The sequence below is a fragment of the Camellia sinensis genome, chromosome 8 (genome assembly GCF_055761805.1).
Source record: "Camellia sinensis isolate YWXY chromosome 8, ASM5576180v1, whole genome shotgun sequence".
Classification (NCBI taxonomy): Eukaryota; Viridiplantae; Streptophyta; class Magnoliopsida; order Ericales; family Theaceae; genus Camellia; species Camellia sinensis.
This window is the reverse complement of record NC_138968.1, coordinates 21,837,987-21,856,204: the sequence shown is the minus strand read 5'-3', so window position 1 is coordinate 21,856,204 and position 18,218 is coordinate 21,837,987. Positions and strand designations below refer to the sequence as shown.

The 18,218-nt window shown below is 35.1% G+C and overlaps 2 protein-coding genes across 3 annotated transcripts; one reads left to right on the top strand and one right to left on the bottom strand.

The window, feature by feature from the left end:
- The first annotated feature begins 540 nt into the window (after positions 1–540).
- Positions 541–11,855, top strand: LOC114270067 (deSI-like protein At4g17486). 2 transcript variants are annotated; one of them, XM_028211461.2, is made up of 4 exons: positions 541–1,159; positions 9,168–9,429; positions 10,646–10,713; positions 11,375–11,855. In XM_028211461.2, exons 1-4 carry the CDS (start codon positions 1,025–1,027, stop codon positions 11,609–11,611), a joined length of 702 nt encoding a protein of 233 aa, XP_028067262.1. In that variant the 5' UTR covers positions 541–1,024; the 3' UTR covers positions 11,612–11,855. The 2 variants fall into 2 exon arrangements, with proteins under 2 accessions (XP_028067262.1, XP_028067263.1); XM_028211462.2 differs by having other exon boundaries at positions 623–1,159; positions 11,343–11,855.
- A 519-nt stretch (positions 11,856–12,374) lies between these two features.
- LOC114270068 (uncharacterized) lies at positions 12,375–15,351 on the bottom strand. The gene is made up of 2 exons (XM_028211463.2): positions 14,978–15,351; positions 12,375–13,782 (listed from the first exon to the last, which is right to left on the bottom strand). The coding sequence occupies exon 2, from the start codon at positions 13,338–13,340 to the stop codon at positions 12,711–12,713; it is 630 nt and encodes a 209-aa protein (XP_028067264.1). The 5' UTR covers positions 13,341–13,782; positions 14,978–15,351; the 3' UTR covers positions 12,375–12,710.
- Between the last annotated feature and the right edge of the window lie 2,867 nt (positions 15,352–18,218).

Genomic DNA, 18,218 nt, shown 5'->3' with positions numbered 1-18,218 from the left:
GTCAAAAATCACAACTTTTCAATAAAAATTAAGGGTTTCTTTTAATTTATCAATGCACTCGACAAAGAAAACAAAATGGTACTAAATATAATGAAATTGAAACCAAGTAATGGTTAGCTTCAATAGATCCGTGAACTAGAGTGTCGAATGGAAGAGTAGAATTAAGGGTCTTCAATAGAGTGTTTCAGGTTTTTTATTTTGTTCAATGGAGTTTCTTTTCACTATTAAAATCTTTATTGTGAACAGAAATAAGGAAGATGTTACTCTTTAACTTTGAATAGGAATGTGAAAAAAGAGTTTAAAGCCTTGTTTCGGGTATTTAAAAAAGTCAAAAAGTCACTATTCTATTTAAGTAACATCATATATTATTTAAGTCACAACACCTCTCTACCAGATCACTTCAAACCCAACCCATACGTAACTCATATTTCACAAAAAAAAATCAAAAAATACACTTATTTAGATCATTCTAAATCACTTTTAATATGCGAAAAGAAAGTTGACGGGTATATGCATAATATATGAGTTAAGAGGATAATTGATATAATTGATGTACAAGATGAAAATAAAAATTAATAATTAAACTACTAGCTATCTACACTGGGGAAAAAATATTATGTGGAATTTCTCAAAGGGGAATTTTTTACTACGACACCGTAAACTTCTGTTTTTGAAACTTGAAAACGAAACGAAAAACGGTATTTATATCTGCAAGGGAAAAGGCAAGCTAAATTGTACATATTTGAGTAAATCGAGGCAATAATCAAAGCACGAGAGAGCCAGCGCGAAAAATAAGATAATTGACGGTGATGATGATTTGCTTTTGTCTTTTTTTTTTTGTTTGTTTATCTGATCGGTGGTGGTGCTGCTGATAATGATTATGTTGTTTCTTCAATTTGAATTCCATCATTGAAGAGAGCTCTAGCTCTCAAAATCGAGGAGAGAGAGAGAGAGGTTCAGGGTTTCTTGATTCAGCCTCTGCACACAGAGAGGGGGAGAGAGAGAGAAGGTTAGGGTTTTGAAGATGACGGAGGTGATCCTCCACATATACGACGTGACGAATAGCGATTCAGATAAGACGAACAACACCATTGTTCAGATTAACAAGATCTTCAAAGACGGTATCGGTCTCGGTGGCATCTTCCACAGCGCCGTTCAGGTCTCTCTCTCTCTCTCTCTATATATATATATATATATATATATATACAAGTATTTATGAAAACGCGAATCTTTGATTAGATTTGAGATCTAGGGTTTTAGTTTCGTTAATCGGTGCTCTGACGTTGAGATTATGACTTCGATCGAACAAACACGATTTTCTTGTATATTCCTGTAATTATACTTAGTTAATGGTTTGAATTGCATTTGCTTGTTTGGTTTGTGTACTCTGCTCTTTGGAGTCTTTCGTTAAATCAGCAATTGAGAGTTTTTTTTTTATTTTAGATGTGTAGCTCGAATCGATTTAGGATCAAGTTGTTATTTGCATTGATTGTTAGGTTTGAAAATACTGATTGTAGATGTACTTTCCTTAGGGCATCTCCACTGGTGCATTTTTTTTTCCCACCAAATTTGAGTAAAAGCTCACTTTGATATCAAGTGTTCCAACGGAGTGTTTTAAAGCTTTCATCAAACCACCGGTCGACTGGGCGGACAATCGGCAGGTTGACCGGCCAGCGTAATTTTTTTACAAATTTTTGAGGTGGTCATTGGGGTAAAAATCCAATGGTAATGAACAGTAATTTGATGAAAGGCATATCAGTCTTCAATTATTTGAGAAATCTTGGATTTGATGATGAATTTGGTGAACTTTTTGGAGGAACAAAAATTAAGTTTTTTTCATCAAATGTAAATTTGATGATGAATTTGATGAACCATTGGAGATAGTCTTAAAGCATCTCCAACGCTTGCTTTTATTTTTTATTTTTTTTCCCATCAAATTTGAGTAAAGATTTGACTTAAAAGTTTCATCTGATACCAATGCTAAATTTTCAATTTTTATCAAACAACCGGTCGACAGGGATGACGACCGGGAGGATGTCTACGCAGTCGACTGGTTTGTGTAAATTTCTCTCCATTTTTGCAAGGGACAACCGGCTAGACAATCGGCCGGTTGTCTAGTGTACTATGACGTCCCAACGGCTACTTGCAACAATAGCAGCTACTTTCTCAATTTGATGAAATGCTTAAGCCTCCCTCTATTTGATAAAAGTTTTTGGTTTTCCCTCATTTGATATAGATTTGAGTTCATGGTTGGACCAACAAAACTGTCCTTATTTCATTAAATTTAAATTTGATGGAAAAAAAAAGTTTAGACATCTGTGAAATTGAAATATAGAGAACTATGAATTTCAATAGTCTTTTACGTATCACTTCATCTTGTCTGCTCCTAACAAATTTAATTCGTGTATCTGATGCAGCTTGAGATGCATGAAATACCTTGAGGTTCTAAAGCAACATTTTGTATATTTTTTTTTCTAATGTATTGCATCTGTTTTAAGGGAAGTGCTTAGCTCAAAATGTTTAGAGGTTGTCACAAAATTGAAAGGAATGCATATACCAATGCTTATATATACCTATTTTCAATGTCAGAAGACTGGCCATTGCAAGAAATAAAGTCAGACTAGTTGAAAAGAAATTGTGCGCGTAAGTTGGCTCGGACACCTAGTTATTAAAAAAAAAAAAAAAAAAAAAAGAAGAAGAAGAAAAAGAAAAAAGAAAAAGAGGAAGCATAAAATGGGGCTATAACATTATCCAAATTTTGTCATAGACTTCTGGGACACTTCTCATGAGACCTCGTGGATAGATTGATTGAAGACGTGTTTTTTCAACCACTGGACTATTCTCACATGGTTATTTTTATCTCATCAATGAAAAGATAAATGCACAGTTATTCAAAACTCATAAAATTGAAATTGGAAAACAACTTGAGAGGGAAAGAGACAAAAGTTGTTGATTTAACAGGGATTAAAGTATTATTGTAAATCTTTAGACAAAGTAAGGGCCTTTTTTAATTTTATATTATGGAGTTCTTAAAAGAATGTGGGACAACGAATCAGTATATAACGCTCCAAACATTTGAACAAATTGAGTGGTAGAAAAGACACAGTTGCAAAGTGGATTGTCCCACACTAGCAGTTCCACGCCATAATTCTACCAAAGGCAATCCTATTATAGGAATATCTTCAGGTACCCTTGTTACAATTTTTTACCACTTTCAAGTTTCATGGATATGATAAAGAGTACGAGTCCCTACTAACTTAGTAGTACTAAATTTGTTTCTAAGATTATATGAGTGGTGGACTGGAAGAAAGTCTACTTGTAATCATTCTCTAGTATGAGGTTGTTAGGCAAAAACATGATTCTATGACCCACAAGAGAAGAAAATTGATGAAAGGGCAATCAATTGCTATCTTGTTGGTTACCCAACTGGATAAAAAAGGATGCAGATCTTCTCATCCCAACCCTTATAGTGAGAGTATGAGCAAAAGCAAGCGAACATTTTGCTTGCTAGCCAAAGTTAATTTATGGTTTGAAATAAGCGTCAAGACAATTGTATATGAAATTTCATGAGGTAATAATCTCTTTGGCACTCTTTTGGTTTTCAAGAGAATGCATTGCATCAATGTATTTTATTTCAAGATTAGTGGGAGCAAAGTTATCTCTATGGTTTTGTATGGTTAGTAAGTAGAAACTCAAGTTTACCACGCGAGACTAAATATTTTCTTTTAATAATTTTGAGATAAAGGATCTTGGGAGATCTTTTATTATTGCCATTGAGATCCATCGTGATCATAATCATAGCCGGTCAAACTTTACTTTGTGAACCTATACTAATTGGATTGTCATTCATTTCATAAAGCAGGCATGCTCTCTTGGTAAAAACACATTTTATGAAGGTGAGATTGAATAATTATCAGTATCCAAACGGCAAGGAATGATTTGGTAGTTAAGCAGACGAAAAATGTATTTTATGCTTTTACAGTTGTTAGCCTGGAATATATCTGAGTTTGTATAAAACCTGACATGGTAATCATTGTGCTTCAAAAATATTGAGGCAATCTTGGATTGGAGCATTGGAAGATTGGTAAGAAGGTCATGCTTTATTTGCAAAGAACCAAAATCTTTATGCTCACATATAGTAAATCAGATAAATTGGAAACAATTAGTTATTCATACTCTACATTGAGTGTTAGTGTTGATACACAATCAATTATAGATAATGTTTTGCTATTATGTCAAACAATTACTTGTTACTTCATCCACTATGCTGGCAAAATTTGTGACTTAATATGAAAATACTGTTAAAATTATGTAGTTGGGGACTTTTATCTCTAGGCGTAGGTTTGTTGATTCTATTCCAAGCCTACAAGAATTTACTCTGATAATTCTGAAATTGTTTCATTTGTCAAGAACAACAAGAGTTCTACTTCTTCTAATCACATGGAAATTAAGTATCTTGTTGTAGGAAAAAAGTTAATAGAGTTATAGACATTTGTATAGCACATCAATAGAGAGAATATGATTGTTGATTCATTGACAAAAAGATTATCCCATAATGTTTATGAAACATGTAACTAATATGGGAATAATTGAAAGTTTTGAGATAACTGATTAATGACTTTTGTGTAACCATGTTGTAATGAAATATTTTATTGGTTGTATGTTTACTCTCTTAACTATTATAATATTACTCTTTGTACTAGTGTTATTAAAAGTGATAAGCCCACCAAGGCGCCAAGCGAGGTGTGGGCTTCATCGAAGTAAGGCGCACCATGGCAGGTTGAAATAATATAATTTAATATGAGACATATATGTAAATAACTAACTAGTATAGCATAAACAAAATGAAACATTGAACATTTTAAAAAATAAATATCAACAAATATCGCTATTTTAACGTAGACAAATGAGTAATATTCCAAAGTTCAATATAAAACACGAATATCCATGATCTAAAGGCCAACTAAATCATAGAAGTAGAGAAAAAACAGAGCAATTTAGAATAAATATTTAATAAATAGAGCAGTCCATAGAAGAAAAGTAGAGAAGAAAATAAAATAAATAAAAAGGAGAAGAAGAAAAGTAGAAAATAAAAGCAAACAGAAAAGCAGAGAGGAAGACAACGTGATTATATTTGAAGCCCTAAAAATCTCAGCTCAGCCTAACTCTATAGACAAAACCCGAGCATTCTAGAAAATAAACGAAAAATAGGAAGGTGGCAACATGGGGAAGAGAAGAACAGAAGAAAAAGAAGAAGAAGACGACTGGTGAAGAGAAGAGAAGGGAAGAGAAGAGGAGAGAGAAGAGAACATATGAAGAGAAGGGGAAGAAGAGACAAAGAAACAAAGAGAAGAAGAACATACTTGCACATTTGAAGCTTTTAGACTCGATGACGAGTTCGACTTCTTCGGAGCTTTGGATTAGGGGTTTTATTTTTATTTGGGGCTAAATCGACAATATTAGCATGTATATTTGAAGGATATGATTTGCTGTAGCTGAGCCATGTAATTTCAATGGTCCAATTCGAATAAAAAAAGAAGCCCTCTAGGTTTGCGCCTTGGGCTTAATTGCTCCTTGTTCCAGTCGTGCGCTGTAATCGTGCCTTAGTGAAGTCGCCTTGCCTTGACCATTGCAAGGCGCAGGGGGTGGGCATGGCTGTGCCTTGAGCCTAGGCACGCACGCCTAGGCGCTCTTTTAATAACACTGGTTTGTACATGTTTTATTTGTATGACGTGTTGGCTTCATAATGGTTTTATGGAAGTGTTATGAATGTTATTGTTAAATGAATAATAAAGTTGGATAAATTTGAGAATAGGCATGGTGATGACTTTTATATCTGTTCTCATGATTATCATCACTACCATCCTTTATGGCAGCCATTATGTCGGTATAATTGCTAGTACTATAACTATAGAAGGTCATATATCCCTTGAAGAGAGGTATTGATTGCCATGATTCGGTCATATTAGTGGTTACTAGACTAGGTCTTGACCCCAAGGTGAAGCCTATTACAAGCAATGTTTAAATGAGTGGCCACTTGACAAGTGTTAAACTAGAGGAGTCATTTTGAAAATATTTTTACAAATGATAATCCAATTGTCATACATGGCCCAACTTGAAGAATGTTAGAATTCATTGTGGGCTAATATGCAAATTGATTTTGAATTGTGAAAAACCTGATTGGTTGTTGCTCGGACCAGTGTTACGAAAGGTGCGCCTAGGCGCAAGGTGCAAACAGTGCGCCTGAAGGGATCCAAGTCAAGGCACGTTTAATAAGTTGTGCGCTTTGGCCTTGACTTGACCAAGCGTTGTAAGGCGCAAGCCTCAGAGGGCTTCTTTTTTCTTTTTTTTTTTATGATTCTGATCTAACGGCTCTGATCTGTGTTCAAAAGGCTCCAACAACATAGGATTACAGCTCATACAATGCAACTCAACCCGAATTAATCGACTCAAATCCCTAATCTATCGAAGAAATCTGTGTCGTCTCTTCCTCTGGACTCGTCTCTCTCGACTTCGATTGAGGTAAGTTCTTCTCCTCCTCCTCCTCCTCCTCCTCCTTTGCTGGTTGCTGGGTATTTGATTCGACCTTTTTTTTTTTTCCCTTCTTCTTCCTCTTCGTCTTCGTCTTCCTTTGCTGGTTGCTAGATATTTTTTTTTCTTCTCTCCCTTCATCTTCATTGCTTCTTCAAGTTACTATATATATATATATATATATTTTTCCCTTCTTCATCTTCTTCACTGGTTGCTCTCTGTTTTTTTTTTTTTTTTTTTGCTTCTTTGACTTCGACTCTCTCTTCTTCTGTGCTCTTTGTTTTTTTTCTTTTTCCTGCTTCTTCAACTCAGTTTCTTGCTCTTTGTTTTTTTTTTTTTTTTCCCGGCTTCTTCTTTGTTCTCTATTCTTCTTTTTCTTCTTCTTATCTGTTACATGGAATAATGCAAAAATGAGAATAGCAGCAGTCTTCTTTTTCTTCTTCTCCTTCGCTGTTTTTTTTGTCTTCTCTTTCATGCCTGTCTCTATTTTTTATTTATTTATTATTTTTTTGCAATTATATGTCTTCGTTTTTTTTTTATTATTATTTTTTTAAAAATTGTCTTAGTATTAGTATGAATCATTAGTCTATGTTAATTTATCTATTTTTTACTAAGACTGTGCGCCTTGCTTTAATAAAGCCCGCGCCTCGCCTTGTGCCTTGCGCCTAGGCCCCAAGAGACCTTTAGCGCCTTGGTGCGCCTTGAGCCTTTAGAAACACTGGCTCGGACCTACAAGGCATGCTGGTGATTGCATCTGATGGCTAGGGATCGTTTTCTCTTGGGGTGAAGGCACACCTTAGTTACACCATAGCTAAGTGTACAATAAGGATGGAGGATTGTGGTAAGGGTTATTTGAGTCCTTGATGGGTTAGGCTCAACACCCTATATAAGATGGTCAGGCCCTACTCTCACATAATGAGCTTCTCAGTCCCATCTAAAAGAGAGCAATCAGCAGTGCAGAGAGTAGAAGACCTATGCTCTAGCTTATTATCATGGGTCAATTTCATGATTCAACTTCCTATCAGATTCATTCAACACGTCTATGTTTGCGATATACCTTGTATTTATTTAATAGGTTGGTTGGTGGTGTGCATTCTATTATGGCAAATAAAGAATGGAAGAACCTTCTCACTGTTGAACAGTGCCCACAATGTTGCCATTGATTGAGAGTTCTATGAAAGGGATTCTTCCTCTCCAACCAGCTTATCCATGTTACTTATTATCCTGGTTGATTCACATAATAGTGGTCATGGCTGTCAACTATTATCTTCTTTTTTGTTCTCTTTTTAGAGAGCATCTTTATGCTTCATAAATTTATTCATTTTTGTGGATTATGGTTCTTTTCAGGATTTAATCCTAACAATTACTTTTTTAGTACTTATTGATTCCATGTTGGCTGAGTCTTGATACTTCTGTATTGTTTAGAAAACCAGATATGACAACCCTCTTCTTTTGATTTTCTCTTTTTAATTGCTTTAGTAACAACCCAAAATGCTCTAATCTGCAAAGCACAATGCAAGAGCGGTGATGTGATCCAAATAAGTGCACTTATCTAAGTAAGTGCACTTATTTAGTTTATGCCAAATAGTGCCTAAATAAAAAGTAATATCATCGGATTACTTCTTTTCTCTCATTCATGATATCATCAAGTTGCTTGTTTCAAGTGGCCTTTTGTAACTAATATTTGAAATATTAAATTTTTTTAATTCAATCTTTAGAGGAGAATTAGAAGGACCTAACTGTGCACTTTTGAAATATTAAGGTTGTGTTTGGAAGGGTTTTGGAACTTTAGTTCCACCCGTTAGTTTGCATATGACATTTGTTTGCAGCTTTTAAAAATTAATTCCACGCTTAGTTTTGAAAACTCGGTCGAAAACGGAAAAATTTGGGCCAAGCAGTTGATTGGAATAGTGCAAATTATTATTATTATTATTATTTTTTACACATGAATTTTTATATATTCAACAAAAAATATTTTTGAAATTTTTTAAAATTTTTTTATGAGCGTTAATAGAATTTTGAGTTGTATGTTTGGTTATGAGTTGTAAGTTTTTGTATCAAATATCATATGGCACATCAAAAATTCTCCACTCAAGTCAAAATTCTTTTCAAAACTCATTCACCAAACAAATTTTTCACACTCAAATCATAATTCCAAAACTCACAAATTCAAAATACAACTCCTATTCTCAAATCATATTTAGAAAGCTCTACCAAACGCTACCCAATTTTTTTTAATTCAATCTTTAGAGGAGAATTAGAAGGACCTAATTGTCACTACTTGGGAAAACAGTTGAAAGCATTACAAAATGCTTGCATGTGTTTCCTCCTTCCCCTTGATTTGTTTGGAACCTTTTGCATCATGTATCATAATACTTCATTCACATATTAAGTTCTTTGTAGAGTACCACAACTCTTTATCTCTTGTAATATGCCATTTTCCAATTCACAAGTGTTTAACTGATTTTCGATTTACATAGCAGAAGCATATTTCTTGCATTTGTATTACTTCATTAACCATGTATAGATGTGACTTTATGTTAGTGGTCACATTGTGATTTTTAAGTTCATGTTGTGTCAAAGTGCATATGGAGATTTTATTCCGCTTAATTAGATGGAATGTGAAATGATGGCAGGTTTACGGAGACGAGGAATGGTCGTTTGGGTTCTGTGAACAAGGTACTGGAGTTTTTAGTTGCCCGGCTGAAAAGAATCCGATGTATACATATCGTGAATGCATTGTTCTTGGGGAAACAAACTTTTCTATATTCAAGGTCAATCAGATCCTGAGGGAACTAAGTCGGGAGTGGCCTGGATGCTCGTATGACTTGTTGTCAAAAAACTGCAATCACTTCTGTGATGAGTTCTGTGAAAGGCTTGGTGTGCCTAAACTTCCTGGTAATTTGCGTTGCTCTCTCTCTCAAAGTCCTTGGCATCCTTACTTGGGATTTTTGTTTTTTCTTTTTAATACAAACGATTCTAAAATATTTCCTTTGCATTTATGAATCAATTGGCAACCATAAGTGTAATTAACGTCCACTGTTCCTAGAGAAAATGTGTGATGCAGTGTTTCTTCCCCATTCATATTCATTTGTCCTATATGCGGCATATAGTGCTGAGTTTTGGCATACAAAGTGAAGATGGATAAAGTCTTTGCAGTCTTGTTCGTTGACCTGAAATATTTCCGTGCAATTTAGTTCCATTATATTCTGCTGTCTTCACTCATCAACCTAGATAATTGACTTGTATGTAACAAGTTTCCCAGTCTAGTGTAAATCTGGTTCTAATATAAAGCATGAATATGAATGAGGTCTCCATTTTTATGAATTACTTGAATATGTTAATTATGGGTTTTGTTAACCGTGTAATAGTGGTATTAGTTTCCAACTAAGTTACATGGACTCATTTGTTTTCATTTATTTAGGGTAAAATGATGTTTTCAAACTAACATAAAACTTTTTATTCATAAAATCAGAATCCTATGCATAGTAATACTTAAAGCATAATTGTAGGTGCATGGCCAACTAGACATGTCGAAGATATATCCCATATCCTAACTCAAGTTTTTGACATGGGTACTTAACAAATTTAGAAAAGTTCGTGTAACATTGGTTTCTAATCAATCTGACTTAGCTTTTAACATAAAACTTGAATATTGGTGAGATCCACAGATTACAAAATGTGTAACACGGTACTTAACAAATTTAGAAAAGTTCGTGTAACATTGGTTTCTAATCAATCTGACTTAGCTTTTAACATAAAACTTGAATATTGGTGAGATCCACAGATTACAAAATGTGTAACACGGTATTTGAGATGTTTGAAGTATTTTATACAAACTTATAATGTGTTTCTTGTGTAAAGTGTTGGGAAGTGTCCGACAAGTGTCTTGTCATGTCGGTGTCTTGACACCGTGTTGGACATGACACGGTACCTTCTTAGATTTGTCTGTGCTTCTTAGTTGGAACTAGTAGTTCTGGTTATAGTTGACTGCAACCTTGGTGCTTTTGTCCTGTTTTCTTTTACCAATGAAAATAAGAAATGTGTTTTAACCTCAATTATTCTATGGTTGTCATTGACAATGTAGAAGATGTTCTTATAGCTTCTGTAACAGGTTGGGTTAATCGGTTTGCAAATGCGGGTGATACCGCGGCAGAAATAGCAGGAAACACAGCATTACGGGTAAGATTGTCATACTCTGCTTCTGTGGTTTTACCTCAAATCCAAAAACACATACATCCATACTCTCAATAAATTGAATTTCTACCATGATATGGACAGTTTAAATTTGCCTACAACTGGTTTGCTACAGAGTTTTCTTTTGCAGTATAGACTTGTTGGTAGCACATTAGGCCCTGTTTGGGGTAAAGCTAAAAAAACACCTTTTTAGCTTTTTTTGGCTAAATAAGCCAAAAAGTGAAAAGCCTGTTTGTCATCAGCCAAAAAAACTAAAGCCCACCGCCCACTCAATTTTCCTGTTCACAAAGAAGCAATTTTTTTGGTGACTTCACCAATGCATGTGCTTTTTTAGATACTGAAGAAGACAAAAACACTAAAAAGGCCAATGTCAGTATTTATAAAAATCTAGATTGCAAATTCGCTTCTGATTCGCTAGTTGGTGAGGCAATAGCTTACCAAGGCGATGATTAGTAGTTGGTCTGAGAGGAGGATCAGCCACACTAGGACTGAGACACGGCCTAGACTCCTACGGGAGTTGAAAATTCAGGGATAATTGAATGACTGTTGAGTATTGACCTTTTTCTGGCTTGTTTCAATTGTGTTCTCTTAGATTTGGTGCTTGTTGAATGTAGCTTCTCTCTCTGGTGGTTTTTGTCGGTTGCAGCTGAGACAAGCTAAAACAGAGATAGTATCGGCTAGCAAAGTGGCCTACCGGTTTCTTCTGGGTGTTACTTCCAACCAGTCTGTTGCAGCTGAGTCTCCAGGCAGTACCAACAGAGGGAGTCCGAGATTCCAAGGTAGTTGGTTTAAAAACCTTGTTTCAAATGGTGCCAAACCATCCAGTAGTAGTTCAGAACTAGAAAACCAAGAGGTGGCCGTGGTTCGACATCAGCAGCAATGACCAGATACAGCAGCAAAAGGACCCAGTCAGCATAACTTGATGCCGTGATATTTGAGGAAGTTTTCTACTCCAGCATCATTGTTTTGTGTTGTACTAGTTAAAAACCTTACGAAGCCATTGTTACAGTTATTCTTTTGTGAATCATTGTAAAATGCTTAAAGTTACTTTCTTTTTGACTGTCACATTTACCTGTTTTCTTCCGAAGATTCTGAATTACAATGAAGTGATTGCATATCTTGTGTTATTTCTTGTCATCCTGAATGTAACATGATCGGTACTAAAGCAGTCTTTGGAAACAATCATGTAGAACTATTGCCGATTTTTGCCCAGTGTTTTCTGCTAACCGATCATAAGTTGTCCAGAATATTTGGCAGTTATGTGATGGTCACCCTTTCTGTGTTTTCAATTGAACAAAACCAGTTACAAATGTGTGATTCAACAGCTGTCAGACCATAGTTACTGATGTACAAGAATTGTTAGTTTGATGAGATTGAATGTGTTAATGCAATTAGGATCAGACAATTTCCATAGTTCAACTCCATTAATTTTTCAATGTAACTTGTATGTCTGACAGCTGAACAAAGTAAAACTCTGACACAGACAAACCAACCGCCTGAGCGGTGAAAACAAATGGTAATTAAGAAATAGTACTTGCAAGATAAACTCTTTCATGAATCCAAACTGTCATCACATTTGAGAGAAGATATATTCAACTGAGGAATCTTGGAGACGTGTAATTTGGTAAGCAATGCAACCACAATACTGGGAACACAAAATAGATGCGTTAATTTGATACTACATAGAAACTCAGATACAATGACATTAATCTGATATTCATGGAAATCACTCTCTGCAGAGAAAACGGATATATGGCTCATTGATGTCTCTGTCCCGCAAACACTTCACAATGACATAGCAAGCTTTAAGACACAACTCAAAATCATGTCACTCAAAAAGAATAAAAGCTTCATATCCAATGAACGGAAAGGGCTCGCGCACGACAAATATATACACAACATTATTGAGAACCATGACTACGATAAACGATACCACACGGTGAGGAGAACACGTAAATGAGACTGTTCATCTGGTGGTCTTCTTACCCTCGTAACATTCTGTTGAATACGTAAGAGTCAACATGTGCATCTTCTGCAATTTGGAGTGAGGCAACAGCCTGTGCTGCAATATGACCCGCAGAAATTTCTGCTGTCTCCCAAACTCTATCATCAGAATATGGCGTGTAAAGATCCAACCCAAAAGGCCCAAGAGAGACTGACCCATCACTGTTTCCCCACTCGTTCCATTTGCATTCAGATCCATGAGCACAAGGAACCCACCTGCTTCCTTCCAATGAATGTTTTGAGAGGTCCTGATGAGGAAGGATCACTCTTGTTCCACCCATAAAGAGGTCATTGCTAGCGCAATCCCAAGCACCGAACCCTGTATCCTTCTTCAGCATAATCTTGCATGAATCCTCCGAGTCTTCACCAAGTAGGACATGAAGAGCAACTGCCTCAGCAATTGCAGCACCCTCCTCGTCAAGCCTCTGTTGTTCTTCAATCTTTTTCTGTTTCTTCTTTTCTAGCTCAGAACGGATGGCTGCTGAAGTAGCCAGGGCTTTCTCCAACCGTCTCTTTTTCTTCTCAGCCTGTTTGATGCGATCTAACTCGTCCTTCACCTGCTTCTTCTTCGCTTTTCTAACACCAGGTGGAACTTTGGTGCACTCCATGTTTCCAATTCGATTACCAACCTCTCTACCCACTCAGTCTTGTTTGCTTAACTTCTTTCTCTTAAATAAAACTAAGATGTATACATTATCTCTATAAATGTTTCTTTTATTTATTTTTCCCCCTTGTATAGGTTTCTATACTAGTAAATACTAACCAATTCCAAACTTGGAATAATTTAATGTCAAGACATACACCTACACCCACTCGGGTCTTAGTGGATACTTTATCTTACGCACAATGCATTCCCAAACAGAAACAACAGGAGAGAGCAGAAGAGAAAAATCATACACACTCAGAGACCCATGTCTTGACACCATTCTTCCTAACTTCCCACAACCCTTGCATTTACCCATGTGTACACCAATAGAACAAGTAAGCCAATTGAAATTGAGAACGTAACACTTCGAGTCTGGTTCAAACAAGTTACATGGCCTTCCACCCCTGCAGTAAAAACAAATAATCTAATATCTAAGACAGAAATTTGACAGGAAAAAAAAACCCCTCTAGAGCAACAGATGAAACAATTTATGCACCCAATGAACGACAACCAATGGACACAATTACTAAAATTAGAGAAATAATGATGTGTGATCGGTACACCTGCATCAGGGGTCTTGACAAACCTGTCCTCATTAATTACAGATGAAATTGAAAACATAGCTAGACAATGAAAGTCTACTCATACACTGTCACTCTTGGGAAATCAAACAAGGACATGTTGATTATATGTACGTGTGTACAATGTGCAAATATATACTAGAAGACCTATGCACATTAATGTATGCAATTGAAATTGCTCTTGGAAATCATGGGTGAGAGTGAAGATAGTAGCGGGCAACTAAACACATCGGTTTTCATTGGTTGATTTTTCATTTTTTAATCCATAAAGTAACTGCTAGGCAAAGCCAAATATTTAGAGAAATCTAGTATTGTTGTAGTTATTTTTGGAAATCAAAATTAGGTGACGAAATTCACACCAAATAATTTGTGTGCTTTATATAATAGAATATATTGATAGAATAAATATAGGGTAAAAGTACTAAAGACTTGAAATTTCACTCTTTAGGCCTCCAGAAAATGTGGTGCACAATTGTTCACCCAAATTGAGTAGAATTTCAGTGAAGTCAGAAAACAAAAGGCAGATAATCAAAACCCTAAATTATAATCAGTGATATCATCAAGAATGCTTAACAACCTAATAAAAACCCAATCCACTAGATCACACAACACTTAAATTGAGTAGAATTTCAGTGAATTTTCAGAAAATAAACAGCAGATAATCAAATCCCTAAATCATAATCATTGATATCATCAAGAATGCTTCAAAACCTGATAAAAACCCAATCCACTAAATCACACAAAACCCAAACTTCAAACATTAGAAACCTTTAGCAAACTGAGTCAAAAACTAAAAATTCATACTATTAACATCTGATCCACCGCACTCAAACACACAATTTCACACACAAACACAACAATTGAATGCAACAACAGTAATTATCAGTAGATCGAAACACAAATCAGGCTAAATTACACAAAATTCAACAACATAACAAAACACAAGAACTATGTCCCAATCGAAACATCAATTCCGCAAAAAATTAAACCAAAAGACAGAGATGTGAATGTATCGAACCTTGTATAGATGTAGGAGAGAGAGAGAGAGAGAGAGAGAGAGAGAGAAAAGGCCCAAACTTTGTCTAGGGAAGAGAGAGAAAATGAAGAATACGTGTTTGTGAGTGCTTGGATCTTGAGAAACCTAATTTTCTAGAGAGAGAAAATATAACTATCTATCACAAGAAAGAGACTGCCGGTGAGAGATGACGGGGACGATTAGGAGAAGAAAGGGCAATAGTGCCATTTCAGGAGGTGGGCAACACGTGGCAATTGTTGGCCTATCCACATCCAGGGATATGATGCCTTTTCTTTGGGCCATCCAGCGGTTGTTTTGATGACACTTGGCGACTTGTGGAAGGATTGATTTGTTTTCACTTGGTCCCACTTTACATCTGGTGTGTACGAATGGTCCAGATGTAACATAATCTGCTGATTAAGGAGGCTCCTGTGAGATGAGCAATAATTCACTGCGGCGACATATAACAAGAAAAATAGGTGATACATTAAATTTGATCTCGTCTAAATCGCTCGAATTTCGTAAGTTGGACGACTAATGTAACCCTTATAAATTACGGTTGTTATTCTTGTCAATTGTAACTGTCATTTTTATTCTTAAATGACTGAGGCTCATTTTGGCAACATCTTAAAAAAGTCATTTTTTTAACTTTTTAATTTTTTGTAATAAAAAAAATCAACTTTTTTTTACCTAAAATAAGTCAATTTTTTGCCAAAAAAATTACCAAAAAATTAAAAAATTAACTTTTTACTAACTTTCTAAATGATCCACATGCACAAATTTAAAATATTGCTCATGTAACAACTAAGTGATTGTGCTGAGCTGCCTATTTATACGGAGATCACAGGAGATCACACAAATGTACCATTCAGATATGTTTGTGGAAATAAAATATTTTTTTCCTTAGATATGTGGTTGATGAATTCCAAGGCTTTCCTATAGTTATGTGCTCAATTATTATATATTTATCTTATTTTTATTTTTTAAAATGGGAACTATCATTTTTGTTGAGTTAAATAGCCTATTTCATTTTCAAAAAAAATAAAAAATAAAAAATAAAAAATCATGGCCTTATTTGGTGCAATAAATTATATTTATTTTTATCTATAAAAATGAAGTTAAATAATATAAACATGATAAATTAAATTGGAGATTGGATTTATAAAAATTGAAAATCGTAACTCCATGGGTGATGTTGGTGTATTGTGGGATTAATCTATATTCATGCTAATAATCTAAACCATTTATCTCATATGACAAATTAAGAAGAATATGCATGCAAAGTTGATCAGACATAAATAGTCAAATGATTAAATTATATATATATATATATATATATATATTATAACCCATGTACAATTTGTTCTTAAAGCATATCGATCGTATAGCTAAAAATGATCTAATAGTATGACATTTGGTATTGGATCAATTTGATTTTTTACATAAATAATTTTCTTAGTTAGTTGTATGAGATAAAAAGTTTAAATCATCAAAGTGAGTCCAATTAATCCGATAATAGATCAATTTCACTATGAAATTGAGATTTTCATTTTTAATAAATCTAAACTCATTAAATTGATCTTTGCTTAATATAATTTTTTGCTCACCTTATAAAAATTACACTGATTCTCTGTCAATGTTCGTCTTTTAATGATGTTGATGAACAAAATAAAATTATGTTATTATCATCACATGCTGAAACAAAATTATGTAATTATTCTCACTTCTCAATCTCAATTGAAATTTGTCTCCTCTATCACTTTTGAGCATAGCTTTGCTTACACATTTTCAATATAAATTCTTATGAATCTAAAACAGTAGAATTCACAATTTTAGGTTGCTGCAAGATTGCTGCAAGATAAGGAAGACTGGGGTTATTGGTCGGAGGTGAGAACTGTGATAACCAAAGGTAGTGGTTAGGGGTGGGGTAGAGTTGGGATTTAAAAGAATAAGGATGTAAAAATGATGTAATAGTAGATATTTTGTTAAATATAAAGAGATAAACCCTTTTTTTTTTGGGGGGGGGGGGGGGGGGGGTGTAATTAGAAAAGGTGTGTAAGTAGTAGTTTTTGTTAATCACCCTATTTCACAAGATACTTAAATTTACAGTAGAAAAATAACTCATTACAACCCTATTTTTTTTAAAAAAAAATTCTATTACAATTTTATCCTTATATAAAATTATTTGAAAATACTCAAACCTTAATGTCACGACCCAAACCCGGCCCTATGGGTTTAGCACCGTAACCGGCCAGTAATCCGAGATTACCGAAGGCCTGTAGAACAGTAATACAGTAAAACAGAGTACAGGGCCTGGCGGAAGCCAATACAGTAATTAAACAATGTCCAATGAGCTGTGACAGTCTGCATGCCAAAAAGATTTTTCATGCATTCAAACATAAACAGTACAGGACAGTATGTACAATATTTACGTCCATTCAAACTAGGGACTCAACCCTACAAAACAGTACAGGAAACATTCCGTCTGTACAAAACAGTACGGTCTATACAAAATTTATAGTCACACAGTACAGGGACTTAATCCCTTGATAGCAGTACGGTAAACAGTCAGTCTATACAGTACAGTTAGACAGTATGAAGACAGGCGGGGGAAGACAAACAAAACACCCCAAAGCCATAGTATGGCAACTCGGAACCTCGCAGTGAGGCACATAGGCTGGCTTGACAAAACTGGAGTCTAACCCACGCTCCTAGCTCCGATCTGGTGGCTGAGCACCTACATATATATATAAACGGTGAGCTAAAGCCCAGTGAATAACATAATGCGTAAAGGGGTTTAGAATGAATGTCCTTACAGTAATGAAAACAGTTCAATTTAATCAGTATTTCAGTTGTTCAGTACAGTAAACAGTCATATGTGGTACATCCATTAGCATAACAGTGACAGTAGGTCTTAAAAGACCGAACAGTAATGATGGCCATCAGTCAGTAAACAGTAGTGGTTCCACGAGGGAACCGACAGAGAATTCTGTCGCAGTAACAGTAACAGTAAACAGTAAGTACTAAGGATGCCACAGTACAGTTCAGAAATAAAGGACATGCATTCATTCAGTTAACAGTAATCAGTTCAGAAAACAGTACAGTTCATTTGTTCAGAAGATATTCATTTAGGAACATATCTTTACACAATCGTTACTCACAGAGTTCTGGGCTACAGTATGCTAGAGCGTGTCTCCCCAGTTGCCAACCCTACACAGTTCACAGGTTGAACACACACTAAGCT

Coding starts and splice junctions, on each gene's coding strand:
- LOC114270068 (XM_028211463.2), bottom strand. CDS start 13,340: ATGGAGTGCACCAAAGTTCCACCTGGTGTTAGAAAAGCGAAGAAGAAG.
- LOC114270067 (XM_028211461.2), top strand. CDS start 1,025: ATGACGGAGGTGATCCTCCACATATACGACGTGACGAATAGCGATTCA. Junction 1,160..9,167: donor TCTTCCACAGCGCCGTTCAG/GTCTCTCTCTCT, acceptor AAATGATGGCAG/GTTTACGGAGACGAGGAATG. Junction 9,430..10,645: donor TGGTGTGCCTAAACTTCCTG/GTAATTTGCGTT, acceptor CTTCTGTAACAG/GTTGGGTTAATCGGTTTGCA.